The sequence below is a fragment of the Gadus macrocephalus genome, chromosome 4 (genome assembly GCF_031168955.1).
Source record: "Gadus macrocephalus chromosome 4, ASM3116895v1".
Classification (NCBI taxonomy): domain Eukaryota; kingdom Metazoa; phylum Chordata; class Actinopteri; order Gadiformes; family Gadidae; genus Gadus; species Gadus macrocephalus.
In genome coordinates, this window is record NC_082385.1 from 33,277,823 (window position 1) to 33,297,398 (window position 19,576).

Below are 19,576 nucleotides of genomic sequence, written 5' to 3' on the forward strand. Positions count from 1 at the left end.
CCAGTTATGCTCCTCAGTAAGTTAATGATTGATGGTTTTACTGACAGCTCTTCCTCAGGTCCAGCTCGTTTCCTGATTTGATCCGAGCAGCGTGGATACTCTCCTAAAGATCTCTTTACTATGTTTGTTTGGTTTGTTGTCCTGTCTGTTTCCTAACTCTGAAAAGTGGTTTTGTTCTCCTTCAAAGTAAAAGTGTTCCCTTAGCTTTTCTTACGGTTAGGGGTTAGGAGTTGTCTGTATTTTGATACGTTGGGAGTGACATGATTTCACCGCAGGCGATACAATTGTACTTTGTAGTCTAGAAGTCACTTTAGTTCCACTGTTTTAACCTCCAACATCGTGACACCTGGTGGTTCATAGCTTTATAGGGACCTCATCAAACCTTTGCTCCGTCTTATCTTATCACTTGATAAGGTTCTGCGTGTGTGTTCTGGTGAAGCCCTGCCCTGGCCTCATCATAAAGGCTTTACACGTAGTGAGCTGTGTTCAAAGTCTCCTTCCTCATTCGATCTGTCTTCACTGAGGAGCCCAGCAGCTCAGTCTTTACTCAGAACCTTTAGAACCGTGTTCACGTTCTGGCTCCGTTCTGAACACTTACTTTGTGTTTTGTGAACAACTGAATCTCTTCCTTCAACGGATCTTACTTTCCTTCCTTTTGTGCTTTTATATTTTCCTATGACATGGGGCAGCACACGTTTTCATCACGGAGAAGCTAAGGTACAGCTCGCTAAATGTCATGTTTTCTTTGGATTATTGGTCGTATATTCGCTGGAACAATGAAGATCCCCCTTTTGGGATTAATACAGTTAATTGTGTGTGTGTGTGTGTGTGTGTGTGTGTGTGTGTGTGTGTGTGTGTGTGTGTGTGTGTGTGTGTGTGTGTGTGTGTGTCAGTGTGCTACAGGTAAACCAGTTATGCTCCTTAGTAAGTTAATGATTGATGGTTTTACTGACAGCTCTTCCTCAGGTCCAGCTCGTTTCCTGATTTGATCCGAGCAGCGTGGATACGCTCTTAAAGAACCCTTTACTATGTTTGTTTGGTTTGTTGTCCTGTCTGTTTCCTAACTCTGAAAAGTCCTGTTTTCTTTAGATTATTGGTCGTATATTCTCACTGTATTGATATGTTATAGAATAATCTGTTTCCAGTCCCAGTTCAATGTTTCCAGGTTCCTGCTGTAAAAGAGATGTTTATCTCAGAGAGGGAACCTGTCTGAATAAAGGAATATGGGTCAGGTGACCTTGGGTGTCTTGAAAGGCGCCTCTAAATTAAATGTATTATTATTATTATTAGAACATCAATCACTATTTCAGTCTTTCCTGTAGTGAGGTCAGATTGGTTCATGTTGTAGACTTTTGTTGTGGAGGTTCATTCTGTACTTTAGTGAGGTCAGATTCGTTGTGTTGTGGACTTTTATTGTGGAGTTTCATTTGTAACATTAGTTACTTGTTGGTGGTTTTATGGCTGTCTATAATGGTTTAGCACATTGATATGTAGACCCTTGATGCTTTCGTTACTATGCTCTACTGGGAGAGTTCAGTGTTTCAGAAGTTCAGAAGGGAAATAAGGAATCATCCCAATAATGAAGAATGAGATATAAACATATAGCGATGGAGTGTGTAGATTTAGACATAGATAGTGATAGAGTGTGTAGATCTAGACATAGATTGTGATATTGTTTAGATATAGACATAGAGTGACAGAGTGTGTGTGAGATCTAGACATAGTGATAGAATGTGTAGATTTAGACATAGATAGTGATAGAGTGTGTGATCTAGACATTGATAGGGATAGTGTGTAGCTCTAGACATAGAGAGTAATAGAGTGTGTAGAACTAAACATAGAGAGTGATAGTCTTCACTGCAGTAATTTCAAGTTCGGTACTAAGAATCCACAGAAACAATATGTAGCTGTGTTTGTGTCCAGGTCTCCAGTCTACTATGGATGAGGAGAGAGAGGAGGGGGGTCCTACCTCTAAGACCACTCTGTCTGGGGAACATGGCCGCCAGAGCAAAGCTACGAGGTAAGAAGAGGATCTCTCTGTCTGTGACTGTTGTCCATCTCAGAGCTTAGCAGTGAAACATCATGACTCCATCATTAGTCTGAGTAACAGCTGTGTGTGTGTTGAAGGCCAGATCAGCAGCAGAGAGCAGACTCCCCTGGACCCAGCTGTGTCTCCATGAAGAGTGACTGGTTTATGGAAAGAATTAACAGTTTTGAACCAAAGTGAGTATATATCAGAGATTAGAAAAACACTGCATCCATCAAACAAACATAAATCCTGGTTCTTGTTTTTCTAGAAGAGTCCAGCAGCAGAGAGCAGACTCCCCTGGACCCAGCTGTGTCTCCATGAAGAGTGACCGCTCTATGGGTGTACCTGTTAGGTTTAAAGACGGAAATCAACCTATTGAGAAGAGGTGAGGACTAAGAGAGTGACCGGTCAGACATGGAGGGGGGCATCTTCAGCGAGGAGGATCGGGGGGGCGGAGGGGGGGGATGTTATGGTGGTAAAAGGCTGTGATTGGCCGCGTCACACTGTAAGCAAGAGCTGCCAAATTGTTTTGCACAAAGGTGACTCCAATCAGATGGATTTCTGGATTACATCCAGAACAGCGTGAAAAGCACCAATCACATGCATCCGGTCCGTTCAATGATCTGATCTGGTTTGGGCCACTTTCATATGCGGTCCTGAATCAGATACAAGAGTGATTTCTCTCAATGCGACCTCAGGTTGAACAGTCGTCTTGTAATTAAGGTGACTTTGACGTGATTCGTCTTATAGGCCACATATAAAATGCAACGTGAACAGCCCAACCAGAGTAATAAATCTGAACTGAGCATTAAGGCTTCCCTGATATTAACACGGTTCTGTCTTTGTTCTCTACTGTGTTTTGTCTGCATGACTGCCGTTCTGTGGTCAAGATAGACAATAAAATAGGGTCTAACATTTGGTCATTGTCGGTTCTTAATATAAGAGATGGAAAGGATAACATGTTTAAATAAGACTGACTTTGACAAAGCAGCAGTTTGATACATCAGTGTTGATCAAACAGATTTATAATTCTGTAACTGTAGTTTCAAGAATGAGGTTACTCAGAAACAGTAATAACATGTCCGTAACAAGTTCTAAGATCTTATCAAGATAATTAAGGACTTGGAAGCTTGAAACAAGCTAAATGCTCTCACGTTAAAACTGCCTTGTAAGAAGAATTATCATGTCAGCTTAAAAACTGCAGTCTGAGTAAAAGCTGTGTTTGTTGTGTTGAAGCCCAGAGCAGCAGGAGAGAGCAGACTCCCCTGGACCCAGCTGTGTCTCCATGAAGAGTGACCGCTCTATGGGTGTACCTGTTGGGTTTAAAGACGGAAATCAACCTATTGAGAAGAGGTGAGGATTTATCAGAGTTTATGAAAATGCAGCATCTATCAAACGTCCATAAATCCTGGTTCTTATTTTTCTAGAAGAGTCCAGCAGCAGAGAGCAGACTCCCCTGGACCCAGCTGTGTCTCCATGAAGAGTGACCGCTCTATGGGTGTACCTGTTAGGTTTAAAGACGGAAATCAATCTGTTGAGAAGAGGTGAGGACTTAGAGAGTGACCGGTCAGACATGGAGGGGGGCATCTTCAGCGAGGAGGATCGGGGGGGCGGAGGGGGGAGATGTTATGGTGGTAAAAGGCTGTGATTGGCCGCGTCACACTGCAAGCAAGAGCTGCAAAATTGTTTTGCACAAAGGTGACTCTGAACCAATGGATTTCTGGATTACATCCAGAAAAGCGTGAAAAGCCCAAATCCAATCCAATCTGGTCCGTTCAATGATCTGATCTGGTTTGGGCCACTTTCATATGCCGTCCTAAATCAGATACAAGAGGGATTTCTCTCAATGCAACCTCAGGTTGAACAGTCGTATTGTAATTCACGTGTATTTGACGTGATTCGTCATAAAGGCCGCATTTAAAATGCAACGTGAACAGCCAAACCAGAGCAATAAATCTGAACTGAGCATTAAGGCTTCCCTGATATGAACACGGTTCTGTCTTAAGTAATAACATCTCAGTAAAAAGTTAGAAGATCTTATCAAGATAATTAAGGACTTAAAAGCTTGAAACAAGCGAAATGTTCTCACCTGAAAACTGCCTTGTGAGAAGAATTACCTTATCAGCATAAAAACTGCAGTCTGAGTAAAAGCTGTGTTTGTTGTGTTGAAGCCCAGAGCAGCAGAATAGAGCAGACTCCCCTGGACCCAGCTGTGTCACCATGAAGAGTGGCCACTCTCAACCTCCTAGGGATGGGAATTGATAAGAATTTCACGATTCCGATTCCGATTCTGCTTATCGATCCGATTCCTTATCGATTCTCTTATCGATTCTCATTGGGTGAGAAAATAAGTATAAATGTGTTTGTTTGCATTACATCTCTTTAATATCTGATCAGAAGTGCTTCTAGTATTAGGAAATTGTACATTTTCAAATCAATTGGTCTAGACGAAAAGATATATGTTTCGCTTTTTAAGCCCAAATGCCATCATTATGTGCCATACAACTAAAAACACAGACTGAAAACAGCCAAGTAAGAGCTTGTGCCTTTTGGAATTCTAACAGTGCTCATTTGCATTCAACTTGTAACAAAATTAAACTGACATAAACAAAATGAAGCATTGATTAGACAGAGATTTATTAGATGGGCCTACCTAATAAACCGTTGGAACACACAAGACCGGAAACCATAGCAATGCCGGTAAACAAACCCCGAGAAGCCCAATCCCTATGAGAGCTCCCCACGCTACGGCCATCCGGAGGCGACAGAGCTGTTGGCCGTGATATTATATATACAATTATAATATAGAATATAATATATTATATACTATTATATATAGAGCTCCGGGAGTCGCAAACTGCAACAATCACTTTCTCCTCCATTCCGCGGTTCACCCGGACTGCACTGCACTGAGTTTGACGGCTGAACGCGGATTGGCTGTTACGTTACACATGTCACTCAGTTATCACGCTGTTGAACGCTGATTGGCTGTCATCACGACAAAAACGTCATCGGTTTTCTCCCGCGAAAAACTCGCCCTTATACGCGTCTCTACGTTCACTTTGTATGGGATCTTGTCGCCCCGTCGCGTTTGGTGTGAACGCACAATGCGATTCTTCCTCGGCGGCGACATGTTTGCTGCGTTCTGAACCAAATCAAAACAGCGTGTGTGTGACGTCACGACGCATTTGCCGCGACCGGAACCGATGAGCGGAATCGTTAAGCAGGCTTGCTAACGATTCCAAGGAATCGGTTGACTCGGAACCGGTTCTGAACAAGAACCGGTTCTCGATTCCCATCCCTACAACCTCCTAACCTTAAAGATGGACGCCCCTCCAGAGGGGAGAGGTAGGAGTTTGAAACAGACAATGAAAACAGGCCGTGTCGTTGTTATCAGTCTAAATCGATAATTATGTTTACAAGTCGGGAAAAATGCAATTGTGTGTGTGTGTGTGTGTGTGTGTGTGTGTGTGTGTGTGTGTGTGTGTGTGTGTGTGTGTGTGTGTGTGTGTGTGTGTGTGTGTGTGTGTGTGTGTGTGTGTGTGTGATAATAAGCAAAGACCAAATGTAGATTCAGGATTCAGTTGATGAACTGTTCTTCACACTGATTTCTCACACTTTACACTGAATACCTGCCTGGCTTGTAGCTGTTCCACCTTTGGTCTCAGGTAGCACACACTGTCATCTCCTTCTCCACCTCTAGAGGGAGCCCTGACACAAGGAGTCACACGCTTTACTAAATGCAGTGATATAAAGTGTGTTAACAGATGATAAAAACGATATCTATATATTTATAAATATAATAGATCCTATGTGTGTGTGTGTGTTCTCTACAGACACCAGGAGAGGTCAAAGGCTACCAGTGCTCAGTCTGAACAGCAGCATCAAACAGAGCTGATCAAGGTGTGTAAATGCCGCCCTTCAGCTCTACATGATCATTAGAAAGCATCTCTTGTGGTGCTCATAGTCTCCAGGCTTCCCTCTTTAGACCAGCGGGACGTGATTCCAGGACAGATGCTTCTGATGACCTCAGTGAGTTCAGAGTAAAGTTCTCCTTGATGTTTGTTCTGTTCCAGAGGGCTGAGGAGAACGCACACGCTTTCCTAGACAAGGAGCTGAAGAAGCTCTGGAGGGATCTCTTCTCAGATTACCCACAATGCTCAGAGAGTCAGAGGGAGGAGGAGGAGGAGGAGGTTGATGGTAAGAACGAGGAGCAGAGGAGGCGAGCCATAGAGGGAGTGGTGGACATCACAAAGCTCTGCCTGATGGAGATGAACCAGGAGGAACTGGCCGACACACTGTGGGGCGGTAAGAGACTCTTATTTTGAAAACAGAGGAGACAATTATTTTGAAGCGCAGAAGACTCTTATCTTGAAAACAATGAAAAATCTATATTATAAAGAGTAGTATGAGACTCTTATTTGTTCTGTTCAGACTAAATAACATAATAAAATTTAGTGTTAAGAGATATCTTCATTTATAATTCATCAATGTGGAGATTGGGGGTTTAATGGTTTGATCCAGATACGAACGGTTATTGTGGGTCGATCAGGTTGAATGGTTTGATCCAGATATGTAGGGTTATTGTGGGGGTATCAGGTTAAATGGTTTGATCGTTATGCAGGGTTATTGTGGGGGTTTCATGTTAAATGGTTTGGTCCAGATATATAGGGTTATTGTGGTTCGATCAGGTTAATGGTTTGATCCAGATATGAAAGGTTATGGTGCGTCCATCAGGATAAAGAATGTTAAACAATAAATGCCAAATCAACAGCAGAATAACTATAAGTGGAATAAGTGGAAGAGATGCATCACTATCTTGTTATATCAGCATATGAAGTTAATTTCCACTGATTCACTATCATTGTTATTATCATTAGACCAATGATTTTTCTGTGTAAATAACAAACAAAAAAGAAAAAAATATGTATCCATTCCTTATTACGACCAGCTTCTCGAACCACAAGTAAAGAAGTCAGTAAATACTATGAAGTTGATCATTTTACAGGAAATATTAACATGCTTCAAGTGATGTCACCATCCACTATCTGATGTCTTCTCTTCATTCTCATGTAGGATCTGCTGCTGTTGAGTGCCAACATAAAATCAAGTCTCATTTGAAGAAGAAGTTAAAGTGTGTGTCTGAGGGAATCCCTAAAGCAGGAAATCCAACGGGTCTGAATGACTTCTACACAGAGCTCTTCATCACAGAGAGAGGCAGTGGAGAGGTCAACAAAGAGCATGAGGTCAGACTGATTGAAACAGCTTCCAGGAAACCAGCCAAGGAAGAAACACCAATCAAATGTGAAGACATCTTTAAACCCTTACCTGGACGAGATCAACCAATCAGAACAATAATGACAACTGGAGTGGCCGGCATTGGTAAAACCATCGTAACACAAAAGTTCACTCTGGACTGGGCTGAAGGCAAAGCCAACCACGACATACACTTCACATTTCTCTTAACTTTCAGAGAGCTGAATTTACTGAAAGAGAGAGAGTTTAGCTTGGTGGAACTTCTTCATCACTTCTATATTGTGACCAAAGAAGCAGGAATCTGCAGATATGAACGGTTCAAAGTTCTCTTCATCTTGGATGGTCTGGATGAGTGTCGACTTCCTCTGGACTTCCAGAACAACCCGATCTGGACTGATGTCAAAGAGCCGTCCTCGGTGGACGTGCTGCTGACAAACCTCATTAGGGGCGACCTGCTTCCCTCCGCTCGCATCTGGATAACCACACGCCCTGCGGCAGCCAATCGGATCCCTGCTGAGTGTGTTGACATGGTGACAGAGGTGAGGGGGTTCACCGACCCACAGAAGGAGGAGTACTTCAGGAAGAGATTCAGAGAGCAGACGCTGGCCAACACAATCATCTCCCACGTCAAGAAATCACAAAGCCTCCACATCATGTGTCACATCCCAGTCTTCTGTTGGATCACTGCTACAGTTCTGGAGGACATCTTAAAAAAATCCCAGATAGAAGAGATGCCCAAGACCGTGACTCAGATGTACAGCTACTTCCTTTGGGTTCAGTCGATACAGGGGGACAGGAAGTATCATGGGAGAGCTGAAACGGATCCATACTGGGGTCCAGAGAGCAGGAAGATTATTGTTTCTTTGGGAAAACTGGCTTTTAACCAGCTGGAGAAAGGCAACCTGATCTTTTACGAGGCAGACCTGGCAGAGTGTCACATCGATATCAAAGAAGCCTCAGTGTACTCAGGAGTGTTCACCAAGATCTTTAAAGAGGAGTGCGGGATTTACCAGGACAAGGTGTTCTGCTTTGTCCATCTGAGCCTCCAGGAGTTTCTGGCTGCCCTTTATGTCTTTCTGTCCTTCATCAACGATGGTGTCAATCTGCTCTCAGAAGAACCACCCACCTCTGGGGAAGATAAACTCCTCCTCCTCTACCAGAGCGCTGTGGACAAGGCCTTACAGAGTGAGAACGGACAACTGGACTTGTTCCTCCGCTTCCTCCTGGGCCTCTCTCTGGAGACCAATCAGATTGTCCTACGAGGTCTGCTGGGACGGACAGGAACTAGCTCACTGACCAATACAAAAACAGTGTCTTACATCAAGGAGAAGATAGATGTAGATCTCTCTCCAGAGAGAAGCATCAACCTGTTCCACTGTCTGAATGAGCTGAACGACCGTTCTCTAGTGAAGGAGATCGAACAGTCCCTGACATCAGGAAGTCTCTCCAGAGATCTCTCTCCTGCTCAACTGTCAGCTCTGGCCTTCATCCTACTGACATCGGAAGAGGAGCTGGACGTGTTTGACCTGAAGAAATACTCTGCTTCAGAGGAGGGTCTTCTGAGGCTGCTGCCAGTGGTCAAAGCCTCTAAAACGTCTCTGTAGGTTCACTATAAACATGTATCACAATACTCCCAACACATTATACCTTATAGTAGAATATAAAAGTTATGATGACATAGAAATCATCTTTCGAGGTTATCTTATACCATGTATCTCAATATGCACAACGTTATATTGTGTAACAAGGTTGAAAAGTCAAACTCAAAAACGATTTATTATGAATTAAGAAATAAGGAAAGAAAAATGAATATTGTTTAATAATAGTTAAATACAGCTATATATAAATATGTAGCTATATATATAAATAATTATTGATACGCATAGATTCATAAATATACGTTTATTATTAATAACAGGTAACCCATTATTTTAAAACATTTTAACCTTGTTCACTACGTTTGGCTACATGGACACTGTTTGGGTTTAACCGTTAGGATGTGTTGATACAGAGACGTCCGGGTCATCTGGGGGAAGGGTGAGAGGTCACGAGTGAGCAGGTAAAAGGAGAGAGAGGGAAGAGACAAAGGAGGAGAGTACTTAATCCTTTGTAGAGATCGCCCAGCTAAATGATATTTAAGCATTTACTTATTAGTTGTAACCAGTAGCGGCACCATATAATTATGATTGCAGGAGCTACGGGGGGCTAGATTGTTTATAGCAGAGGCTGATATATTTTGACGCAAAAAATATTACTACACACTACAATATGATACGAATCAACCATTCAAATCACACAACAAGCAGCAACGGTCATCAACACTTACACAAATGAAAAATATGATTTCATCGTTCAGTTTTGTTACATATAAGTCAGTTCGATGTCTTCATTAATGATATATATAAATATATATATTATTATTATATTATTGTGGCGATCATGGCCGGCGTCACCACGTGCCGCATTTGATCCTGGGAGGGTCGGCGGCACCGAGGCAGTCGTGGTTGTGGGCGATAGGATGTGTGTTTCAGGTGTGTGTGTGTGTTTACATAAAGTCTCTCTCAGGGTGGTGTGGATAATGGGACACGAGAGTGTCAGACTCTTATAACATGGGCTCCTGTCTGGTCGTTCCCGTGCTTCTCGCCACATTATTATTAAAAACATATTCTAAAATTCAATGAAATATTAGTCATAACAAAATGACTTGGGGTTTTGGGAGGGGGGGCTTGGCCTGTTTCAGGGGAGCTCAAGCCCCCGCTAGCCCCCTCCCCTTGTAACCGCCGCTGGTTGTAACCCTAATAAACAAAACATCTCTGTAGATGAACTATAGCATGTATTACAATACAACACAAAAAATACATAATACTTCAATAAAAAGTACAATTAAAATACTATACAAGTCTCAAACACTGCAAAAAACTCCAATATTGAATAAACATAAAGATCTAATGTATATATTAGTTAAATTAATAAGACATCGACTCAAATTTAAGATTTTCAACACAAGTCCTTCATTATGTTGAAATTAAAAGATCTAAGTTACTTTAACGTGTTCTGTTTATTGTGTGTTTAGGCTGAATGGCTGTGATCTGTCAGAGGGATGCTGTGAAGCTCTGGCCTCAGTTCTCAGCTCCAGCTCTAGTCTGAGAGAGCTGGAGCTGAGTACCAATGATCTGCAGGATTCAGGAGTGAAGCTGCTCTCTGCTGGACTGGGGAGTCCACACTGTACACTGGAAACTCTCAGGTCAGTTTCACTCAATGGTCAAACAGTTCCACCACAATTTCCCCATCAGAGGACCAGTATTGATCTGCTGTGCCCCAGTATTGATCTGCTGTGCCCCAGTAAAATCTCACGTCTGAGTTTTAACAAGATCCATATTTGGCAGTGGATTAATTTAGATTGATATTAACGGTAAAACAATGGATTATTTTCTAATCCACAACGTCAAAGCAACATTGTTTAACCCAAAATACAAGCTGAGGCGTGCACCTTGCGGTCCGGGTCCGTACACCGCGGCGTGCACATTACTGTCGGTGCACGGCAGTGTGCATGTCTTAGCCGGTGCACTGCGGCGCGCACGCAACAATCCGTTGATCCTGGTTCATTTAATAGTCTCATAGATAATTGCTGCTTGTGAAAACGATTGTTGCCATGTATTCTTTTATTTTACATTTCCCACCCATGGACGTTCTGTAAATAAAATAAACATTGCCCGGATGTACACACAGCGTTGTTTAGGTTTTTTTAGTCGGAGAAGCTACGTAGGCAGTGTATACCGTTACCAACCCCCGTTTTGAGTCACTGGATCCACCCCCCCTCTGCGCTCCGGGACCTCCCACTTTACAAATTAACGTTATCTCTGATAGGGGGTCTGTTTCTGTTTTTACCACCAGCGCCGTGACATCTCTTTCCTCACCAACCAACTCTCCATCCTCCTCCTCCTCCTCCTCCTCCTCCTCCTCCTCCTCCTCCTCCTCCTCCTCCTCAATCAAATACCTACTAATAATAACCGGCTGCTGATTGGATAATATAATCCAATTAGGATTAATCTTCTTCTCTGGGTCATCCTGAATAGTGCATTTCTTTACATGCTCTTGAATAGTGCTGCGGTGACATTTAAATGAAACTTTGCACAAAGTACAAACCAGTGTTTTAGTTTCCTGATTAAAGCAGAGTGTCTTCAGGGGAACTTAAGTGGGTCGTGTTTCCCAATAGAGCGATCAAGCTGGCGCTGCAATACAGCCGCTATTTAACCCAGCACTGAACTAAACCTTGGCAGTCTGCATGCATCGCAGCGCCATTACCACTCATCTTATCAAACACAAGACCTCAATCTCACTCTATTTGTGTTGCCATGACAGTAAAAGGTGTACCTTGGATTCAGTGTGTTAATGATGGTATAAGGTGTTTGTTTTATAGATTCCTATTCTATTCATAATCATGTAGTCAGACAGTAAGGTGGACTTTAGAGTAAAGTTAAATATTTTTTTCTTCTTAGAACTGAGTATTTTTATGGACATTTTCTGGAGTTTGCTGAATTTTTAGTTATCTGAATTCTAAATTAGTCATATTTTGAAGATCTACTGTATTGACATTTAGGTAAACTAATAAAACATTTCTAACAACAAATTTCAAATGCAAAATGAATCACAGTTCCTAACGTGTTCTGTTTATTGTGTGTGCAGCCTCAATGGCTGTGATCTGTCAGAGAGATGCTGTGAAGCTCTGGCCTCAGTTCTCAGCTCCAAGTCCTCTTGTCTGAAAAAGCTGGACCTGAGTACCAATGATCTGAAGGATTCAGGAGTGAAGCTGCTCTCTGCTGGACTGGGGAGTCCACACTGTACACTGGAAACTCTCAGGTCAGTTGTCAGCCTCTTCTTCAAACTGGTTACTCTAGCTTCCAGTAAGTGCTGCTCCTGCCTCATTTCTGTTGCTCTTTTCTCTGCTGACAAAACACTCCCTGGTTCTACACAATGTTAGAACCTGTGAAGAAACGGTCTTAGCGTACCAAACACAACAGACTTCTCCTGACTCTAACCAAACAATATCTCATTGAGTTGTAGCTATTGAGAAAGGAGCATTTGTTTAAGATCCTGTCACATCCAAGTGAAGGCAGTTCTGCTGTCTGTGATGATGTCATCTCCCCACTTCCTCTTCCTGTTCTCAGACTCTCAGGGTGACACAGCTTTGTCTCCATGAAGTATCAATAAAGCTTTTACTTGTCTTCAATGTTGAATGAATACACTTTATAAATGTGGTTACTTTAGTAGAAACTGCTCTCAACCAGATACAATAAATTCTGTGTGTGTGTGTGTGTGTGTGTGTGTGTGTGTGTGTGCGTGTGTGTGTGTGTAGCTTGTCTGGCTGCCTGGTCACACAGGAAGGCTGTTCTTCTCTGGCCTCAGCTCTGAGCTCCAACCCCTCCCATCTGAGAGAGCTGGACTTGAGCTACAATCACCCAGGAGACTCAGGAGCTGCGCTGCTCTCTGCTGGACTGGAGGATCCACGCTGGAGACTGGACACTCTCAGGTAAGGAGAGGACAGCTCACCACTAAGGTACAAAGTCTCCTTCAAGGATTCAAGCTGCCGCTAGATGAAGTGGTTTGAAGAGGCAGCTGTCACTCATGTTGTGTAGAACGTGATCAGACGGCAGATGATGAAGGTGAATGTTTCAACATGCTGCTCTCACTTTGTTTCCCCCCCAGTGTGGAGCACGGTGGAGTGTTGAGGCTGAAACCAGCTCTAAAGAAGTGTAAGTGTCTGTTTGATCCATCACCTCACACACTCACTATTGAGATGGAAAGTCCATCCACACAGCAGGAAGTGAGGTCACATCCTACTGGGAATGAAGATGATGGCTGACATCATGTATCTTACGTATATTAATACTGTCCACCATCACAGTCACCGGGTTGAGGGGGGAGGAGTGTGGGGGTGGGGGGGTGAAGGAGAGGGGGGGTGACCGGGTTAGGGGCCGGTGAGGTCTAGGGGAAGGGGTGAGAGAGAGGCTGAGGGGGGGGGGGGGGGGGGGGGGGGGCTGAGGGGGAGGACTAGGGGGGAGGGGGAGGGGGGATGCCCGGGCTGAGGGGGGGCTGAGGGGGAGGGGGGGTGAAGGGGCTGAGGGGGGGGTGACCGGGTTAGGGGCCGGTGAGGGGGAGGTGAAGGGGTGAGAGAGAGGGGGCTGAGGGGGAGGACTAGGGGGGAGGGGGAGGTAAGGGGAAGGGGGGTGACCGGGCTGATGGGGGGGTGAGGGGGAGGGGGAGGGAGGTGACGGGGCTGAGGGTGAGGACTAGGGGTGATGGGGAGGGGGGGTGAAGGGGCTGAGGGGGAGGGGGAGGGGAGGGGGGGGACCGGGCTGAGGGGGAGGACTAGGGGTGAGGAGGAGGGGGGGAGGGGGGGGACCGGCTGAGGGGGGGCTGAGGGTGAGGACTAGGGGTGAGGGGGAGGGGGGGAGGGGGGGAGGGGGGGTGAACGGGCTGAGGGGGGGATGAGGGGGAGGGGGAGGGGGGTGAAGGGGCTGAGGGAGGAGGGGGAGGGTTGTGACCGGGCAGAGAGGGGAAGGGGAAGGGGGGGTGACGGGGCTGAGGGGGGGATGAGAGGGAGGGGGCTGAGGGGGGGATGAGAGGGAGGGGGCTGAGGGGGGGATGAGAGGGAGGGGGCTGAGGGGGGGATGAGAGGGAGGGGGATGAGGGGGGTTGGTGAGGGGGAGGGGGGGGCTGATGGGGGGGGGGGGCTGAGGGGGGGATGAGAGGGAGGGGGCTGAGGGAGGGATGAGAGGGAGGGGGCTGAGGGGGGTTGGTGAGGGGGAGGGGGGGGGGCTGATGGGGAGGGGGCTGAAGAAGAAGAGAGAGCGATCACAAAAAGAAAGAGAATAAAAAGAAGAAGAGCAGCCTGGATCCAAGGAGAGATGTTTGTTGTTGATGTTTTCATAATATTGTTGTTGATGTATTCATAACGTTATTGTTGAGGCGTGTGTATCTATGTATGTGTACATATGTATATGTATGTATGTGTTCATATCTATTAGGGATGGGCATAATTAATCGATGCTCGATAATTGATCGTTAAGAAATGCGTCGATCAATTTATATTGTTATCGATCAAAAGGACGTTGTGTTGCATACTGTGAGTCTTGAAGCATTTAATTGAATATAACCCTGCCGACTGGTGGAAAGTGAATGGAAGAAGGTTCCCCAGGCTGTCAAAGTTAGCGCGACAATACCTCTGCATCCCCGCAACTTCGGTCCCGTCAGAGCGGGTGTTTTCTGCTGCTGGACTGACAGTTACAAGGCTGCGTTCGCGTCTGACCCCCGAGCATGTTAACATGCTTATATTCCTAAACAAAAATATGTAGGCTGGAGTTACTGTATGCTATGGACAGTAGGGACAGTCACCACCGTATGTGAGTCGCTCTTTTCTTTCTTAATGTGTTGACTCTCGCTCCGCTTGGTGCCTCTTGGAGTCGTTACATTTTGCCAAAACTGTGATATTTTAGCAACAAGTCCAGCCTTATATATGTTCAATAAGGTATTGCTTTTAGATAGACTAGTTCATGCAATTGTTTGTAAATGGGTGGCTCATCTTTTTGTTGCGAGCCTTTTCCGCGCGCCGGCTGCAGGCATTATATGTCGGCCTTTTCCCCCCCCTTTTTTTCATAACAGTTATACAGTTTAATGCCCACTTTTAGCCTACTGCCTTTGTTTGATTATTGTTGTCCGATAAGTTCGCTACTTATTGTAATTGGAATAGGCTACAGATTTAGTCTTGTTGAATCGTTTCCAAACCTTTAAGAGCGCCTGTAGGCGCATTGTTCGGACTTTACGAGCGCCGCATAGGCCTATAACCTATAATGCCTGTATTTATTATTTTAAAACTGTTAAACAGTTGTAGGTCTTCAAGTTAACTGTATTGTATTAATTTTGGCCCATACATTATTGTTGGAATAAAGATTTCATTGATAAAAACATTAGAAAAAAAACATAGAAAAAAGTTAATGATTAATCGATAATTGATCGATAACTCTAGCGATGCTCGATCAAGAAAATTTCTTCAAATGCCCATCCCTAATATCTATGTATATGTACACAGAGCGCAGGAGAACAGTACTAGTGATGATGATGATGATGATGATGAAGAGCGGTTCAGCAGCTCATCATGTCTGGTTCTCCCTCAGATGCCTGTGACCTCACACTGGACCCCAACACGGCCCACAGACGACTCTCTCTGTCTGAGGACAACAGGAAGGTGACGTGGGTTGGAGAGGACCAGTCGTATCCGGATCACCCAGACAGATTTGACTGCTGGCCCCAGGTGTTGGGTAGAGAGGCTCTGACTGGCCGCTGTTACTGGGAGGTAGAGTGGAAAGGACAGGTTTGGATAGGAGTGACATACAGAGGAATCACAAGGAGAGGAGGGGGTGGTGACAGCAGGCTTGGAGGGAACAACAAGTCCTGGGTTCTTTATTGTTATGATGATGGTTACTCTGCCCAGTACAACGGTACAAAGACAGACCCCCCTCTCCGCCCCGCTGGCTCCACCAGAGTAGGAGTGTATCTGGACCGGCCTGCTGGCTCTCTGTCCTTCTACAGAGTGTCCCCAGGTGGAGGAGGGTCCTCAGACACACTGACACACCTCCACACCTACTGGTCCTCCTTCACCCAGGAGGACCTCCTCCCGGGGGTGGGGGTATGGAGGGGGGGGTCAGCCTCTCTGTGTCGGTGGTAGAAAAAAAAAAGGGACCTCCTGACTGAGCATGGCCCCTGATACACACACACACACACACACACACACACACACACACACACACACACACACACACACACACACACACACACACACACACACACACACACACTGACTAACACCTGTGTGTCTATAACTTACCTGTACCTTACGGCTCAGCGTCCTCCTCCCGGGGCTCTGGGGGGGGGGGGGCCTCAGCTGTGTGTGTGTGTGTGTGTGTGTGTGTGCGTGTGCGTGTGTGTGTGTGTGTGTTAGTCAGTGTGTGTGCGTGTGTGTGTGTGTGTGTGTTAGCGTGCGTGCGTGCGTTATTCGATTGCCTGGTAGCCATGGTTACTAATATTCACACTGGTTTCAATAATACATTTGATGGTATTTGCCATCTTTGCTGAGCAGAGAGTTTTGTTCTAAAGTTCAGTGATTGAAACAAATAAAAGCCCGGGCTGTGGAAGTGTTCCGGTACCACTGTCATGCACCGACCCGATGTCAAGTGGACCGGGTTGAATTCACTGCGGGTCTCTCTTCTTATATCCATCTCACCAAAGATATTTTATTACTGTCCTTCTTAACGCTCTCTGATCTCACTAAAAGGCTGGCAGCACAACACAGCAATAACGATGACATGCGCCGTGCGTAGAGAAGAAAGAATACCGACGTTGAGTTTGCAACATTTGGCAAAAAATGATTCTAAATCTGCCCATACATGGACACGCCAGAATTGTTGCATCTGTGGCTGCTGGTAATTTAATCACAAAGAAGTATACTCTACGGGGCTATTTTCATCATTATTATTATTATTAATATTTTTTTAGACGGCACAGCGATCCGGGGCTATTCCCAAAGATCCGGGGCTATAGCCTCGAATGCTGGAATGCTGTAGCCTCGGATGGGTTCTTCAATCTGATTGGTAGTCACACTGGAGATTAGTTTTCCCCCCCTTTTCGGGGATAATGTTCCCCGTTTTGATCTCGGACGTTTGGTTCACTTTTTTATCCACACCTTGTGTCCTCAGCGTCTCTGTAAATTATAGTCTCTCTCGCTCTTGCTCTCGCTCTGAGTCTGATGACACACGTGAACACAAACATGCACATGTGAACACACACACACGCGTATATTACCACGCACACACATGCAAGCGCACACACGCATATATGAATTAACATAAAGACAAACACATATAAACATACTATACTATATAGGAACCCAAACACGCAGCCACACAAACACGTGTATGTGAACACAAACAAACGCGTATATATGAACACACACACGTGCGTACATATTATAAACACTCAAATATACACGCAGACACACACATGCACACGCCGCACGTGCATCTATGAACACACTTACTCAAGTTATGAACACACACACTTACTCACATATGAACACAGACACGCACAGACTACACACACATGTATATATAAACACACACACACACACACTGTGTTTTGATGATTTATATTCATGTACTCAACTATAATCCAAATGCTACATTTTCTGGGGCTTCTTAAAGTTGATCTTGATTAACCATGAAAGGAAGAGATTTTTTAAATCTTTACAAAGACTATATTTCTAATGTTTCTGATTGATTGGTGGTAAATTGTAACATTTTTATGCTACAATATTGTGTCTATTTTCAGACGTTAACAGTTTCATACTGCGGGGCTCTGATATCAGTTTATATTTTGATAAGCCTCACACGATGTAAAGCAGATTTTAGATTATATTCGTAATGCAAGCGGTCGAAAAGCTATAGATCATGTTGCGATCACTTTAAACTGAGTATTGATTCCTTGTGTTCTGTGGGGAAAAACACAGCAGCAGAACACACCTGTTTATGATTAGTAATGTCTGTCTGCTGCTTCTATTGTTTGAGTCCTTGTGTTTATTGTGTTCATGTAAGGGACTGTTCTTCTATTGTTTGAGTCCTTGTGTTTATTGTGTTCATGTAAGGGACTGTTCTTCTATTGATTGAGTCCTTGTGTTTATTGTGTTCATGTAAGGGACTGTTCTTCTATTGTTTGAGTCCTTGTGTTTATTGTGTTCATGTAAGGGACTGTTCTTCTATTGTTTGAGTCCTTGTGTTTATTGTGTTCATGTAAGGGACTGTTCTTCTATTGTTTGAGTCCTTGTGTTTATTGTGTTCATGTAAGGGACTGTTCTTCTATTGTTTGAGTCCTTGTGTTTATTGTGTTCATGTAAGGGACTGTTCTTCTATTGTTTGAGTCCTTGTGTTTGTGTTCATGTAAGGGACTGTTCTTCTATTGTTTGAGTCCTTGTGTTTATTGTGTTCATGTAAGGTACTGTTCTTCTATTGTCCTGGTTAATAAAGCATAATGGTGATAAACAACTCAGTGGATCCACTGAATTTTCTCTTGTGTTCAGCAGAGGATCAGTTTACACTTTAAGGTCGGGGGTTCACTGAATAAAAAGCACAACAGAGGCTTCGTCTACACAACATTAATAACCAGGATACCAGCAAGTGCATTCCACCTCAGACTCATACGCCCGATGAGGGACGGAGTATGGAGAGAGTTCTAGAAGCGGGCCGACAGGAAGCAGCCCAGCTACTGGTGTCCCTCCAGAGACGAGCCTTGCAGGCTGGTTGATGCACCACCTCCCCGTCTAACAGGACCCTGAGCCTCCATGTTGAAACACACAGAGGTGTGTGTTTGAGGCGCTGAGCTGCAGAGGAGGAACCTCTCCTTCTCTGGGTGCGTGGGAGGGGGCAGTAGGATGGACGCGTCTGATAAATGAGTCGATAGTAAGATGTGAGGCCGTTTATCAAAGCCATGCTTCAGTCCTGTTATTGCGTGGGGAGCCACTAGGGGGCGGTGAATCCACCTCGGTGGGGTTCACCTTCTGACCAACAGGACCGGGGGGAAGGAGTCTGTGTGTGTGAAGTGGCAACCTATTTGCACCTCTTGCAGGACGTTTCTGTCCTCGTGTTTTCCGTAAGGCAATAAGCGCCAAAAAAGTAATCCAAGAAGGAAGCGAGGCAGATGGAAAAGGAAGAATGCAGCGATTTATTCTCAGAACATAGTGAACAAACATTGAACAAATAATAAACGTTTCCAAGTAGAATCCTGGGTCACCTGACAGTAATACAGAGGAAGAAATCACTTTTTTATGCTTAAATGACGGTTATCTACGGTCAGAAAGCCGTTGCTCCCGTCATGCTCTGAGAACTCAATTAACTCAGCAGAGATGGCTGAGCCAGGCGCCCACATGGTTAATTTACTGCAGTTTACTACAATAAGCTATGCTTTACGGCAGTATACATTTGTGGTAGAAGGAAAAAATATGAGCGCAATAAAACCTGCTCTATTGAATAGACATAAATAAGATGCATCAAAATATCCGATAATTATTAATTAATAAGCTTAATTATTATGAATTAAAGCAAAATCGAAGTTAACAAATTGGGCACAAAGTGTGAACGTATACCTCATCGTCTCCATTGCTCTAAAGTGTGTGTGTGGTGGAGGTGGTTGGAATGGTTGAAGAGCCTTTGGTGCTCAACACACACACACACACACACACACACA

General features: G+C 44.6%; 1 protein-coding gene across 2 annotated transcripts in view; it reads left to right on the forward strand.

The window, feature by feature from the left end:
* Positions 1-368: 368 nt before the first annotated feature.
* The window catches only part of LOC132455348 (NACHT, LRR and PYD domains-containing protein 12-like), a 48,691-nt gene continuing 29,483 nt past the window's right edge, over positions 369-19,576 (forward strand). Inside the window, exons 1-14 of one of the 2 annotated variants that reach the window (XM_060049172.1) lie at positions 383-717; positions 1,924-2,020; positions 2,128-2,223; positions 2,298-2,414; positions 3,266-3,382; positions 3,457-3,573; positions 5,866-5,932; positions 6,106-6,337; positions 7,106-8,885; positions 10,359-10,529; positions 11,972-12,145; positions 12,642-12,815; positions 12,992-13,038; positions 15,460-17,567. In XM_060049172.1, the coding sequence (XP_059905155.1) occupies positions 1,938-2,020; positions 2,128-2,223; positions 2,298-2,414; positions 3,266-3,382; positions 3,457-3,573; positions 5,866-5,932; positions 6,106-6,337; positions 7,106-8,885; positions 10,359-10,529; positions 11,972-12,145; positions 12,642-12,815; positions 12,992-13,038; positions 15,460-16,010 (3,726 nt within the window). In that variant the 5' untranslated portion in view covers positions 383-717; positions 1,924-1,937 and the 3' untranslated portion in view covers positions 16,011-17,567. Of the gene's footprint in view, positions 718-1,923; positions 2,021-2,127; positions 2,224-2,297; positions 2,415-3,265; positions 3,383-3,456; positions 3,574-5,865; positions 5,933-6,105; positions 6,338-7,105; positions 8,886-10,358; positions 10,530-11,971; positions 12,146-12,641; positions 12,816-12,991; positions 13,039-15,459; positions 17,568-19,576 lie in introns of those variants that run through there. The other variant, XM_060049170.1, reaches the window with a different exon arrangement.